Source organism: Salmo salar, chromosome 13 (assembly GCF_965601325.2).
Source record: "Salmo salar chromosome 13, fSalSal1, whole genome shotgun sequence".
NCBI classification, from domain to species: Eukaryota; Metazoa; Chordata; class Actinopteri; order Salmoniformes; family Salmonidae; genus Salmo; species Salmo salar.
The window spans coordinates 102020386-102035317 of record NC_138303.1 but is presented as its reverse complement, the minus strand read 5'-3'; the positions used below and the strand labels follow the sequence as shown (position 1 = coordinate 102035317).

Genomic DNA, 14932 nt, shown 5'->3' with positions numbered 1-14932 from the left:
GAGAATACTATAGACATCAAGAAAGCCAGTTAGTTGATTATTGACAAGTTTTTCCAATACTTTTGATAAACAGGGCAAAATAGAAACAGGCCTATAACAGTTAGGATCAGCTTGATCTCCCCTTTAAATAAAGGATGAACCGTGGCTGCCTTCCAAGCAATGGGAACCTCCTCAGAAAAGAGAGACAGGTTAAAAAGGTTGGAGATAGGCGATGATAGGGGCAGCAACCTTAAAGAAGAAAGGGTCTAAACCATCTGACCCAGATGGTTTTTGGGGGTCAAGTTTAAGGAGCTCCTTTAGCACCTTGGACTCAGTGAGAACTTGCAGGGAGACACTTTGTAACGGGGCAGGGGAAAAAGAGGGAGAAGCATCGGGGATAGTCGCATTAGAAGGTTGGGAGATGAGAAAATGTTGGACAGGCATGGAGACATGGCTGAGTCAAATAGGAATCCTGACTTAATGAAGTGGTGATTAAAGAGCTCAGCCATGTGCTTCTTGTCAGTAACAACCACATCATCAACATTAAGGGACAGCTCTGAGGAGGAGGGTTTTTCTCCAGGTCTTTAACCGTTTTTTCATAACTTCTTAGGGTTAGACCCACAGAGCGAGAACTGCTCCTTAAAGCAACTAACTTCGGCCTTCCGGAAAGCCTGAATGCACTTATTTCTCATTTGCCTGAACGATAGCCAGTCAGCCAGAGTATGCGTGTGCCGAGCCTTTCGCCAAATGCAATTCTTGAGGTGGAGTAACTCTGCAAGATCACGGTCGAACCAGAGGCTGAAGCTGTTTTTAATTCTCACTTTCTTTATGGGGGCGTTTGTTAACAATGCCACTGAAAATATCAAAAAAGAAGGTCCATGCATCTTCGACAGAGGGGATCAAGCTGATTCTATATAATTTTACAGAGGACAGTTCATGAAGGAAGGCTTGCTCATTAAAGTTTTTTTAGTAAGAGTCTATGACAAATCAGGACAGGTCGTTTCACTGAGCAGCCATTACAAACACAGGCTGTAAAACAGTGATCACTAAGGTCATTATAGAAAACACCAGACTGATACCTATCAGGATTATTTGTGAGGATAACATCGAGGAGAGTAGCCTTTTCTTGGTGTTTGGAGTCATACCTTGTGGGATTGGTAATAATCTGAGAAAGATTTAGGGAGTCCCATTGCTTTTGGATTTGGTCAGGTGGTTTAAGCATGTCCCAGTTTAGGTCACCTAGCAGGACAAATTCAGACTTAGTGTAAGGGGCCAGGAGAGAGCTTAGGGCAGGTAGGGTACAGGCCAGTGCTGATGGAGGACGATAGCACCCAGCAACAGTCAACAAAGAGCTATTTGAAAGTTTAATTCTTAAAAGCAGCAAATCAAATTGTTTGGGGACAGACTTGGTGGAGACAACCGAGCACTGAAGGTGATCCTTGGTAAAGATTTCCACTCCCCCACCTTTGGAAGATCTGGCTTGCCGAAAAAGGTTATAACAAGAAAGGTTAACATCAGTATTCAAAACACTCTTCCTTAACCACGTCTCGGTAATGACCAACACATCTGGATTAAAACTGTAAACCCACACTTTCAATTGATCCATTTTAGGTAATAAGCTTCTAGTGTTTACGTGCAGAAAACCCAGGCTTTTACGAGAGCAGAAATCAGTGAAGCAGATATCAGAGCACAAATCAGAATTGGGGCTAGCGACAGTAGATGGGCCAGGGTGTACATGAACATTTCCAGATATCATCAACAGTAATACAATCAAGGCACGGCATAGGACAGGGAGAGCATCAGATGGCATCAGATCCAACAAGATCATATTGTACAGCAGTTTCATCAGGTAACATGAATACAAAGCTGGCGAGAGGTGGTTAGAGTAGGATGGGAGGCCAAAAGTCCAGGTAACCAATAGAGAGTCAGAGTCCCGAGTGTGGGAACAAACATAGTCTGTCCCACGGTTGGGTAAAGAAAGTTCGTAGTCAACAAAGCATGCAGGAGTCATGAGGCAAATAGCAAAATAACAAAATGCACAAGAATTTATTTAAATATATAACGACTTGGGGCTAGTCATTGTAAGTTCAGAGTCACTCGCCCCAACAGTGCCTGTGTGTTGGAGGTGAGCGAAAGCTCGGGAGAGAGGGGGGAGTGTGGTGGGGGTATCTGTACCAGACAGGGGAAGACAACCAGGGCAGACGGTGAACAGATCGCCAGGTGGAATCCAAGCAGCAGTGCAGCAGACAACAGGAGTAGGTGTCTCACCCACTTGGCAGAAGCTTTTATTTCTGGAGGCAGATTCATTGTAGAAAATGCCAGTGTATATCACTAGCAGCACCATATCACCAATCACTAGCAGCACCATATCACCAAGTAACATTCTGAGTATGGTGTATATCACTAGCAGCACCATATCACCAAGTAACATTCTGAGTATGGTGTATATCACTAGCAGCACCATATCACCAAGTAACATTCTGAGTATGTTGTCTATCACTAGCAGCATCATATCACCAAGTAACATTCTGAGTATGTTGTCTATCACTAGCAGCACCATATCACCAGGTAACATTCTGAGTATGTTGTCTATCACTAGCAGCACCATATCACCAGGTAACATTCTGAGTATGTTGTATATCACTAGCAGCCCCATATCACCAGGTAACATTCTGAGTATGTTGTCTATCACTAGCAGCACCATATCACCAGGTAACATTCTGAGTATGTTGTCTATCACTAGCAGTACCATATCACCAGGTAACATTCTGAGTATGTTGTATATCACTAGCAGCACCATATCACCAGGTAACATTCTGAGTATGTTGTCTATCACTAGCAGCACCATATCACCAGGTAACATTCTGAGTATGTTGTCTATCACTAGCAGCACCATATCACCAGGTAACATTCTGAGTATGTTGTCTATCACTAACAGCACCATATCACCAGGTAACATTCTGAGTATGTTGTATATCACTAACAGCACCATATCACCAGGTAACATTCTGAGTATGTTGTATATCACTAGCAGCACCATATCACCAGGTAACATTCTGAGTATGTTGTATATCACTAGCAGCACCATATCACCAGGTAACATTCTGAGTATGTTGTCTATATCTAGCAGCACCATATCACCAAGTAACATTCTGAGTATGTTGTCTATCACTAGCAGTACCATATCACCAGGTAACATTCTGAGTATGTTGTATATCACTAGCAGCACCATATCACCAGGTAACATTCTGAGTATGTTGTCTATATCTAGCAGCACCATATCACCAAGTAACATTCTGAGTATGTTGTCTATCACTAGCAGCACCATATCACCAGGTAACATTCTGAGTATGTTGTATATCACTAACAGCACCATATCACCAGGTAACATTCTGAGTATGTTATCTATCACTAGCAGTACCATATCACCAGGTAACATTCTGAGTATGTTTTATATCACTAGCAGCACCATATCACCAGGTAACATTCTGAATATGTTGTCTATCACTAGCAGCACCATATCACCAGGTAACATTCTGAGTATGTTGTATATCACTAGCAGCACCATATCACCAAGTAACATTCTGAGTATGTTTTATATCACTAGCAGCACCATATCACCAGGTAACATTCTGACTGTGCCAATGTAATTAGTGAATATCGGTGATTCTGATTCTGAAACGCTCAACAATGGATTTCGGCGCCAAACCATATGCCGACGCTCCAAACTCAAACTCTAATACATGTTTCTCATATTTTACAGGTGATCAGCAACAATCAAGAGGACATTTCTAACCCACATCATTATCAATAAATAGATGTGCTTCTCATCAACCGTAAATCATCTGTAACTATACAGTAATAACTCAGTGTAGGAACTGTGTGAACTTGAACTAGCTAACTTTTCTAGGGTTCCATGGGTCAAAGTTGAGGGGCATGTGCATAAGCCAGGCAGATCCATCATGAAGAATGTCTAAATGCTTTGCAATTAGGTTCCCATTACCCGAAAGTGAAACACTTTAGAAAATACATTTGTCTTGAAGAAAAAACTGTGTGTGTGTTGCATTGTTGCCCTCCTGGCCTAGATCAGAAGAGAAAATCAGAAGAAGAAAAAACATTTGTTTTGGAGAAGAACAACATGCTGGTGCAGTGGATTGCGTGTTGCCCTGCAGTAGCTGAGGACTGTGGATAATGTGAACGAGGTGCCCCGTGCAGCCTGTACATCATCTCAGTGTGATGCCACAGTGATGGATGGGTCTGGCCTCTTGCTGCTGGGGGTGAGAGGAATGAAAGGGGGGTTGGGGGGCTGGTCTGATCACTACTCTGAGGCCTGGTGCCCAGATGATGCAGGGCTGAAGCACACACAGAAACACACACAGACGCACACACAGATACAGATGCACGCACGCATGCAGACATTTATGCACACACACACACACACACACACACACACACACACACACACACACACACACGCACGCACGCACGCACGCACACACGCACGCACGCACGCACGCACACACCCCTCAGGGGCCTAGTGTATCTGTTGTGTGTGTGTGTGTGTGTGTGTGTGTGTGTGTGTGTGTGTGTGTGTGTGTGTGTGTGTGTGTGTGTGTGTGTGTGTGTGTGTGTGTGTGTGTTTCTTTTGGTACAGTGTTGATAGTGCATCTGGAACACCAGAGTACCATGGACAGGGTTTTCTTTTTTCAAACCATTGAAGCATTGTGTAACAGGATTACTCTTAACACAATCAAGACATACCAGAAAAACAATTTTCCATGGCCGGATTATTACATTTCATCAGAAAAAAAAGCAAAATGTCTACTATCCTATATCTTGACATTTGAAGAGCTTGACTTTCCTTCCCCTCAGAGCTTTGTGGAGCTTCTTATCTTTTCTCAGAGCTGGTGTTTGTTTGTGAACCTAACGACCCTGGTTGCTGTAGCTGGTGCCTGGCGTCTCTCTGGCGTCTCTCTGGCGTCTCTCCCACTGTTGTTGTTCATATTGTTGTGCTAAAGTGAAGATAACCAACCTCCCAACCTCCCTCACCTCCCACAGTCCTCTTCCCTTCCTCCCCCTTCTCACCCATCCTCCCCACCTCTCCTTCACAGTTTTATGTGAGGTGGGTCTCTTGAGGCTTCTGACCCCTGGTACCGGGGTCACCGGAGGTCACAACCTTGGGGTTGCTAAATGACTGGACTCTAAATGTGCCGTCACACCTGCTCCAGTCCCACCAGAGTCACAGCTGTTCTTTAAAAAAAATTAAGGGAGAAACTTGGCTTTTTCCCTAATATGTTTCATTACATGGGGATTACTCCAACACATGAGGAGCCCAAAAGCACTGCTTTTTGACACATTGCTTGCTTAACCCGGAAAACCAATGTATTGGAGGAAACCGTGTCGAACTGGCGAATGAAGTCATCTTGCATGTGCCCGGCCCACCACAAGGAGTCGCTAGAGCACAATGGGACAAGGAAATCCCGGCTGGCCAAACCCTCCCCTAACCTGGACGAGGCTGGGCCAATTGTGCGCTGCCTCATGGGTCTCCCGGTCAAGGCCGTGCTTTCGGTTTTGCGCAAATGCTGCCATCTATCCACAGTTTTTGGTTTGTTACATTTGAATCATCACAGTAGGAACAATATCCTCTACCTGATGAGCCCAGTGACAGAGTCAGTGTAGTTGTCAATGTTATTTCCAGAGGTGACCCAGAACATTTCCCAGTCCACGTGATCAAGAAACAGTCCTGTAGCATGAATTCTGATTGGTCAGACCAACGCTGAACAGTCCTTATCACGGGTGCTTCTTGTTTAAATTTCTGTATATATGCGGGGAAGAGCAGAATGGAGGCGTGATCTGATTTGCCAAAGGGGGAGGGTCTTGTAGCTGTCATGGAAGGGAGAATAACAATGGTCACGCATCCTCTCTCCACGTGTAACACAGGAGGTGTGTTGGTGGAATTTCAGGAAATGTTTTCCTATAAATTCTACTGAGGTTTCTTGACAGCAAGATTGTCATATTTTACATTCAGCACAAAGGTTTTGATAGTTCCAAACAATTATTTGTCCGGTTAAATGATTGCAAGTGTATAGACATGAAACTCCTACAAAGCATTATAGTTGGTTGCTTTCCAAGCCAGTAATTGTGTCTACTGGCATACAGTAACAGTGATGTTTGATAGAGGTTGTTTGGTATGCCCGAGCTAAACCGTTCCACAAGGTAATTTTTCTCAATGGCAAACATTACTCATCTGAGCTCTTGAAAGCTTTGTGAACACCAGTATATGGGATCTGTCAAGACATGGGATCAGCTTACAGTGGGCTAGGCCCCTTATTGGGACTGTGGACACACATGGTCTTGTTTATTTTACCTGATGTCTTGTTACAATATTTACATGTTAACTGTTTGTGGAGTCTCATGAAGTCATATTTAGTCATATGTTTCAGTTCTCATATTTCATTTCTGGGACTGCCATGCCATATTGATGTAACCTCAAAGAAAACCTTCTTGATATCTATACTCTTAGAAAAAGGGTCCTACCTAGAACCTAAAAGGGTTCTTTGGCTGTCCCTGTCACATCCTGACCATAGTACGATGTTATTTTCTATGGTAGAGTAGGTCAGGGTGTGACAGGGGGTGTTTTTCTATGTTTTGTATTTCTATGTTCATGTTCTAGTTTTGTATTTCTATGTTGGTTTTGTTTGGGGTGATCTCCAATTAGAGGCAGCTGGTCCTCGTTGTCTCTAATTGGAGATCATACTTAAGTAGGTTTTTTTCCCACCTGGGTTTGTGGGAGATTCATTTTGAGTTGTGTATGTGTTCATCGCGGTGTCACGGTTTGTTGTTGTTTCATTTCAGTGTATTTATATATTGCATAGTTTCACAGTATAAATAGAAATGTGGAACGACACACACGCTGCACTTTGGTCCGCTTCTCCTCCTTTCAACAACTGTGACAGTCCCCATAGGAGAACCCATTGACGAACCATTATTGGTTCCAGGTAGAACCCTTTTGTGTTACATGTAGAACCCTCTCCACAGAAGGTTCTACATGGAACCTAAAAGTGTTCTACCTGGAACCAAAAAGGGTTCTCCTATGGGGACAACCAAAGAACACTTCTGGAACACTTATTTTCTAAGAGTGTTTTTTAGTTTTCAGTAACAAACAACAAGTTGCTTGCTTCCAGTGTTTCATTTGAGCCAATAAAAGAGAAGACAGTAGACAGTGGGTCAGCCCGTCAGACAGCCAGTAAAGGAATGTGTTTTTTTAGGCTCCAAGTATCAAGGGAGACGTTCAGAGTGAGATCTTCTGGGAGATCTGGGGCTTCTGCCAGGGGATGCTCTGGATTTACGACCGACCAAGCAAAGGGGGAGAAGAGACCCTCAATGCCAGGGCCAGAGACCCTCAATGCCAGGGCCAGGGTTAAGGGGACTAAGTGGCAGCCTGTCTGTTGGACAAAGCTTGACCATCACTCCTTCTCTCACTCCACTGGTATACCCTGACCTGGCTTCAAAATTATTTCAAATACTTTTATTGAACTTGCCTGGAGAGCCAGATGGGCGGGTTTGCACATTTGGGACTATTCCATTGGTTCCATTGAATGAGGCATGCTGGAGTTCACTGAATGAAAATAAATGACGATCTTATTTTTGGAATATACAGTGCATATTAAATTAGCAGCGGTTGCAAACATCTACTGTATCGACATAGTGAACTACTTATAGAGGATGATGCTGCTATAGGAGAGATTCAGACTGTCGGTCTGTGGGTTCAGTTCAGACTGGCTCCTTTTCTCCAGACTCATAAATACAGCCAGACCACTAATGTCTTCAGACAAACTGCCCGGCCTCCACCCCTCCACTCGTCTTCAAACAGCCAATGAATTAGCACTTTAATCAAATCAGCTGCAGCAGCATTCCATACATAAAGGAGCCTTCAGACAGTGAAAGAAATTAAGAGTTTATTTCCAAAATGTTATATGCACCAATTTTTTTATATATATTTTTTTCACCAGAAATGACTGCTTATGGATATTTTCATGTGTGTGTAAAATGTATCTATTCTCAGATGTTTTATTCATTGATTTTAGACAATGTGGTTGTTTTTTGCTAAACGCTATATATCCATTGTTTAGCTGGAATGGAATGTTTGTATGCTGTGTATTTGACTGTGACATGTGATTGTCTCACCTAGCTATCTTAAGATGAATGTACATACTGTAAGCTGCTCTGGATAAGAGCATCTGCTAAATGACTAAAACATCAAATTAAAAAAGTTTTACATTGATGTCACAAATGTAGAATTTTTACATTTCTTTATAAAAAATGACCTTTTTTGTTATATTTGACTGTAAATCCTAGCATTATTTGTCTCTGAAATGAAAACCAGTGAATCTAAGATTTTAAACAAATACATGTGTCACGTCCTGACCAGTAAAGAGGTTATTTTGGTTATTATAGTATGGTCAGGGCGTGGCAGGGTGGTGTTTGTTTTGTGTGTTTTGGGATTTTGGGTTTGATCTATGTTATCTGTTTCTATGTTTTCCTTTCTAGTTCTTCTATTTCTATGTTGTGTATGTTTGGGTTGATCTCTAATTGGAGGCAGCTGATCCTCGTTGCCTCTGATTAGAGATCATATTTAAGTAGGAGTTTTTCTTCATGGGTTTTGTGGGTAGTGCATTCCTCGTATAGTCTGAGCACCTTACGGGACTGGTTTTTCGTCGTTTGTTTTGTATAAGTATTTTTTTTCCTTCTAAATAAAAAAGAAGATGAGCACCTTAAATGCTGCATATTGGTCTGATGATTTCTCCTCCTCAGACGGCGAACTTTATGACAACATGTCTGTCATTGAACAACCCAATGCCATCAATAGATAGTGAAAAAACACACCAATCTCTGATCATTTATTGAAAAAAAAGCTAATTTACCAATAATTTAATCATTTTTGGAATGAAACTCTTCAAATGTATACTGTTGGTCTTATCTGGTGGAGGAGAGATGGGTGATACACTGTGGGGAGGGAGATAAACGGTGGGGAATGAGAAACTGTGGGGAGGGAGATAAACGGTGGGGAATGAGAAACTGTGGGGAGGGAGATAAACGGTGGGGAATGAGAAACTGTGGGGAGGGAGATACACTGTGGTCCTATTTACACCTGCTGATATACGGCGATGGGAACAATCTCACTTCTCTAAAGAATGCTGAGGATTCGCTTCTCTGGGTATTTATGAGAGCGTTCCCTCAAATTTCAGTTGAAAGGCATAAAACATTACTCCTTGATTGCGTATGCGAACAGATGTTCAATGAACACCCTTTGTAAGTATCATACCATACACATCTGTGAGTAACATGAATACGTGAATGTACACAATGTGTTATTACGAGTTGGCTTCATAAGCCCTACTGTACATCCCATCAATTGATTAGAGACATTGAGACTGACAAAAAAAACATAATGACAGAATCTGAGATATAAGAAACAATCTGCAATACATGAATACACACTCTTGTGCACCATGTTCTGTCTGATGTGTTACAACCACCGGGGCTAAAGATTATGAGCAAGAAGACCACCATAAATAATCCCTCAACACCTTCATCCTCAAGAACAAACATCACTGTAATCTGCATGTCCAAGAGCTTTGTGTGTCCATACTGTATAAGAGTTAGAACATCAGTGTGTGTGGTATGATTGTGTGCGTGTGTGTGTGTGTGTTCTTACACTCATATGGCTAAGCATATCCGCGTGTTTTCAAGTGTCCAGAGTAAGGTCACTTGTCCCAGTCCCACACACCCCTGATTGAAGCCAGATGAGCTCTCCTCGAGGTCCCAAACCAAAAACACCTGTACTCCCATCTCCGTTAGGAATTTATAAGGTTCAAATGCCGCCACTACAATAACCACATGTGGGCCCCTGGGCCACGCTGGAGCGGCACTCCTAGCATAACATGGGATTTCTGAGTATGGTCCCAACCAGTAGGTTCCAGCCAAGACCCCCTCATTCATAAGCAATCAGGCAGCTCACAGAGGTAGACAAGGTCATAGATTGGTTCAATACTCAGGATGAGTAGCTAGGACAATAACCACTAAACAAAGCTCCTCACAAATTCATTATTCCAAGGAGGGGAGGGGTGAGGGTGGGGGCATGGAACTGATGAGATATGAGTTATCCCACTACTGTAGATGTGTTCCATCTGAACTAACGAAGTCTAGGATCAGATTCATTAGCGCATGGAATGGAAAATGTTTTGCAGCAGAAAATATAAAAGTAGTCTCTCCCTGTTTCATTCTGTTTACTTCCGTTTGGAGTTTAATGAACTGGGTCTGGGTGTGCAGTCAGTGGTCTGTGAGGAGAGGACCCAGAGCCTAAGTAGGGAGACTCTTGGTCTTGGCACCCTATTCCCTATTTACGGACCCTGCTCAAAAGTAGAGCACTAACTGGGGAATAGGATACCAATTGGGACGCAAACTTGGTGTGATGTGGTAGCGGCTAATGTGAGCCTCTATCTCCAGCTGCATCTCTAACTCAATTCTCTGATGACGGTCACGAGCCGGTGACGAGCCGATGTCACATGTGAGCGTAGGAATCTGAGAATAAGAGGGACACTCACACTGTTGACTTTACAGTAACAGAGGAGCATTTCAAGGTTTCAGACCCAGTCCCAGGCTGCGCCCCAAATGGCAACCTATTCCCTATGTATTGAACTACTTTCGACCAAGGCTCATAAGGCTCTGATCAAAAGTAGACCATTATATGGGGAATGGTGCCATTTTGGAAGCAGACCCAGTCTCAAATACATTGTTGGTACTTTCCCCCCTTTTAGAACTACAGGAACATGACCTGAGAAGTTAATTCAGTACTGCTGGACCTATAACTGAGTGTTCAGTCACAAGTCACTGCGGGACTTTCCACACCAGCAACAGGCATATCTGTTTTCAAATACACACTGGTACAAAATAGGCTTTAAAAGTGTCTGAAAATGAAATTAGTTCATATTGATAAGCCCGGAGTTCCAAATGTGCAAACTTTCAATAATTGGTCTTTGGAATGTTGAAAATCAAATTATATTGATAATTTATTACATCACTAGCAGTGTCAGAAATCCCACACTTGGTTGCGTGACATGAGGTCTGGCTTTAGACTAACACCACACAGGAACTCAATTTAATTCACTTCAGATTACTTATTATTACTGTAGGTACTTACCCATTTTATCCCAGCACTGATTGTATTCCAAAATACAAGACATCACAATTTAGACAAAAACCCAAATTGTTGATAATAATATTCCTACATAGTGCCTTCAAAAAGTATTCACACCCCATTGACTTTTTCCACATTTTGTTGTGTACCAGGCCCCACAAAACATCATAATGTCAGAGAGGAATTATGTTTTTCAACATTTTGACAAATGACTTAAAGCTGAAAAGCTGAAATGTATTGAGTCAATAAGTATTCAACCCCTTCGTTACGGTAAGCCTAAATCAGTTCAGGAGGAAAAAACTAACAAGTCACATAATAAGTTGTATAGACTCACTCTGTGTGCAATAATGGTGTTTAACATAATTTTTTCATGACTACCTCATCTCTGTACCGTACATATTCACTTATCTGTAAGTTCTGTCAGTCGAGCAGTGAATTTCAAACATATATTTAATTATCTGTAAGGTCTGTCAGTCGAGCAGCGAATTTCAAACACATATTCAATTATCTGTAAGGTCTGTCAGTCGAGCAGCGAATTTCAAACACATATTCAATTATCTGTAAGGTCTGTCAGTCGAGCAGCGAATTTCAAACACATATTCAATTATCTGTAAGGTGTGTCAGTCGAGCAGTGAATTTCAAACACATATTCAATTATCTGTAAGGTCTGTCAGTCGAGCAGTGAATTTCAAACACATATTCAACCACAAAGACCAGGGGGGTTTTCCAATGCCTCGCAAAAAAAGGACACCTATTGGTAGATGGGTAAGAAGAAAAATAGAAGAAAACAACAGACATTGAATATCTCTTTGAGCATGGTGAAGTTATTAATTACACTTTGGATGGTGTATCAATACACCTCGACACTACAAAGATACAGGCGTCCTTCCAAACTCAGTTGCTGGAGAGGAAGGGAACTGCTCAGGGATTTCACCAATGGTGACTTTAAAATTGTTACAGAGTTTAATGGCTGTGATAGGAAAAAACTGAGGATGGATCAACAACATTGTAGTTTCTCCACAATACTAACCTAAATGACAGATTGAAAAGAAGGAAGCTTGTACAGAATTAAAATATTCCAAAACATGCATCATGTTTGCAATAAGGCAGTAAAGTAATGGTGCAAAACATTTGGCAAAGCAATTAACGTTTTGACCTGAATACAAAGTGTTATGTTTAGGGCAAATCCAATACAACACATTACTGAGTACCGCTCTCCATATTGTCAAGCATAGTGGTGGATGCATCATGTGGGTGTGCTTGTAATGTTTAAGGACTGGGGAGTTTTCAGGATAAAAAATACATGGAATGGCGCTAAGCCTTGGCAAAATCCTAGAAGAAAACCTGATTCAGTCTTCTTTCCACCAGAAACTGGAGGATGAATTAACCTTTCAGCAGGACAATAACCTAAAACATAAGGACAAATCTACACTGGAGTTGCTTACCAAGAAGAAAGTGAATGTTCCTGAGTGGTCGAGTTACTGTTGTGAATTAAATCTACTTGAAAATCTATGGCAAAACCTGAAAATGGTTGTCTAGTAATGGTCAACAACCGATTTGATCGAGCTTGAAAAACTGTTTTAATATTAATGGACAAATGTTGCAAAATCCAGGTGTGGAAAGCTCTTAGAGACTTACCCAAAATCCAGGTGTGGAAAGCACTTAGAGACTTACCCAAAATCCAGGTGTGGAAAGCTCTTAGAGACTTACCCAAAATCCAGGTGTGGAAAGCTCTTAGAGACTTACCCAAAATCCAGGTGTGGAAAGCTCTTAGAGACTTACCCAAAATCCAGGTGTGGAAAGCTCTTAGAGACTTACCCAGAAAGACTCACAGCTGTAATCGCTGCCCAAGGTGCTTCTACAAAGTATTCACTCAGTGGTGTGAATATTATGTAAATGAGAAATTTAATTTTCAAAAAACATATTTTCACTTTGTCATTATGGGGTATTGTGTGTAGATGGGTGAGAATTTTTATTTTTTATCCATTTGAGTTCAGTCTGTAACAACAAAATTTGGAATAAGTCAAAGGGGTCTGAATACTTCTTGAAGGCACAGCAAAAAATAATCCAAGCCATTATAACTGTCTCAGTTAATAGGAACCAGGACAGTTCTAGAAGCTTGCTTCACTTTTGTATGTTCAATGTTTCTCACAGGAAGTTGCACCACTCACTCAAGCGTCCAAATGAGGCTCTAAATCATAATTCATGCTGACTGCCATCCACACCCTCCCCCCCCACCCGCAGTACAACCCCCCCCCCCCCCCCCCCCCCCACCCGCAGTACAACACATCCCCCGCGGAAAGCCACTGATGACTTTATGTATAACTGCGGAGTTCTAGGTGGCGTGGCTCTCTTAAATGTTCCTAAACACAGCTGAAACAATTATCTGTAATTGCAGTGGGTTCCAATAGTAACAGATGAGAATGAATAGCGTATTTAAATAACTGTATGTGAGTCGTGCCCCACTGTATCATATTGACCAATTTCACACATCTAAATACCAGCCGGCGAGGATAATTTCAAAGCCGTTCAGATTCTTAGGTTCGTTCAAATAAGCCATGATGAACTTGCTTACTTGAGGTTAACAAATGGTAAATTCAATGTAAAAGCAATTTACACCTAATGGATGCTTTTATGAGTCACGATGAATCATTAATAATTGAGTACACCATTAATGTCTGTGTGCCTGTGGGACGCGCACAGGAACCTGGATAGTGGACACACACAAGTTAAAACATGCGCGCGCGACAGACCGTTCGATTGTAGGTTAATAAACTTTTGATAACATGCATATTCAGAGAATAGATCACCTACCGAGTGCTGTCGTTAATTTCAAATATTGCATTTGCCGGAGCATCTTGGAATAATCAGTTTCCACGGCGGCTGGAGCTCGTATTCTTCGACCCTTCCCGTCCGACGCGCAATATTCAACTGAAGACAGAACTCTCTGGAGGCGTGAGGGGTGATTGAACTACTCTGAGAATTAGTCTGGCATTTCCTGCATGCTAGCATCTGCGTTTGAAGTATTTTAAACTTACAAGAGGAACCCTGTAAGTGTCACTTAAAGACTGGCATTTATTCCGTTTTTTAAAAAGAAGTGTTATTATTCTCCTGGTCTCCCGGCACATCACTGCTCCATATCCTCTACTGCTGCGTAGGCTACTGTGTGGAGTGGACGGGACCGGGAGAAGAAGTCAGGACCCAAGACTTCAGTTCACCCTGATATCATAGGCACTGAGTGTGTGGGAGTTGGCTTGCCAAGTCGACCCATGGGAAAATCTTACCATGCAAATAAAACCAGTGACAGTGACGTCTGACTCTGGAAATAATAGCAGCTAGTTATTTTGGAATGGGGGAATCGCCACCAAACCAATGTGTCTTGGAAATGTCTACTTTTTTTGCCATTACTCCACCACCACCAGTGTCATGTTCCATAGCCTATTTCAAAAGAGATTCCTTTGCTACAACTTGTGAAGTTAGGGGAAAATAGCAGGTGCCCCCAGCCCTATACCTGATACTTCACATTTAAATAGGCAACTGGCAACATTTTTTCTTTAACCCTTATTTTACCAGGTAGGTTGACTGAGAACACGTTCTCATTTACAGCAACAACCTGGGGAATAGTTACAGGGGGGATTAATGAGCCAATTGTAGACTGGGGATGATTATGTGACCAGGATGGTATGAGGACCAGATTGGGAATTTAGCCAGGACACCAGGGTTAACACACCTACTCTTAAGATAAGTACCATG

The 14932-nt window shown here is 42.2% G+C and overlaps 1 protein-coding gene across 2 annotated transcripts in view; it reads right to left on the bottom strand.

The window, feature by feature from the left end:
- The window catches only part of itga1 (integrin, alpha 1), a 94913-nt gene extending 80532 nt beyond the window's left edge, over positions 1-14381 (bottom strand). For both annotated transcript variants that reach the window (XM_014138709.3, XM_014138710.3), the window contains exon 1: positions 13994-14381. In XM_014138709.3, coding sequence (XP_013994184.3) covers positions 13994-14036 — 43 coding nt within the window. In that variant the 5' untranslated portion in view covers positions 14037-14381. The remainder of the gene's footprint in view (positions 1-13993) is intronic.
- Between the last annotated feature and the right edge of the window lie 551 nt (positions 14382-14932).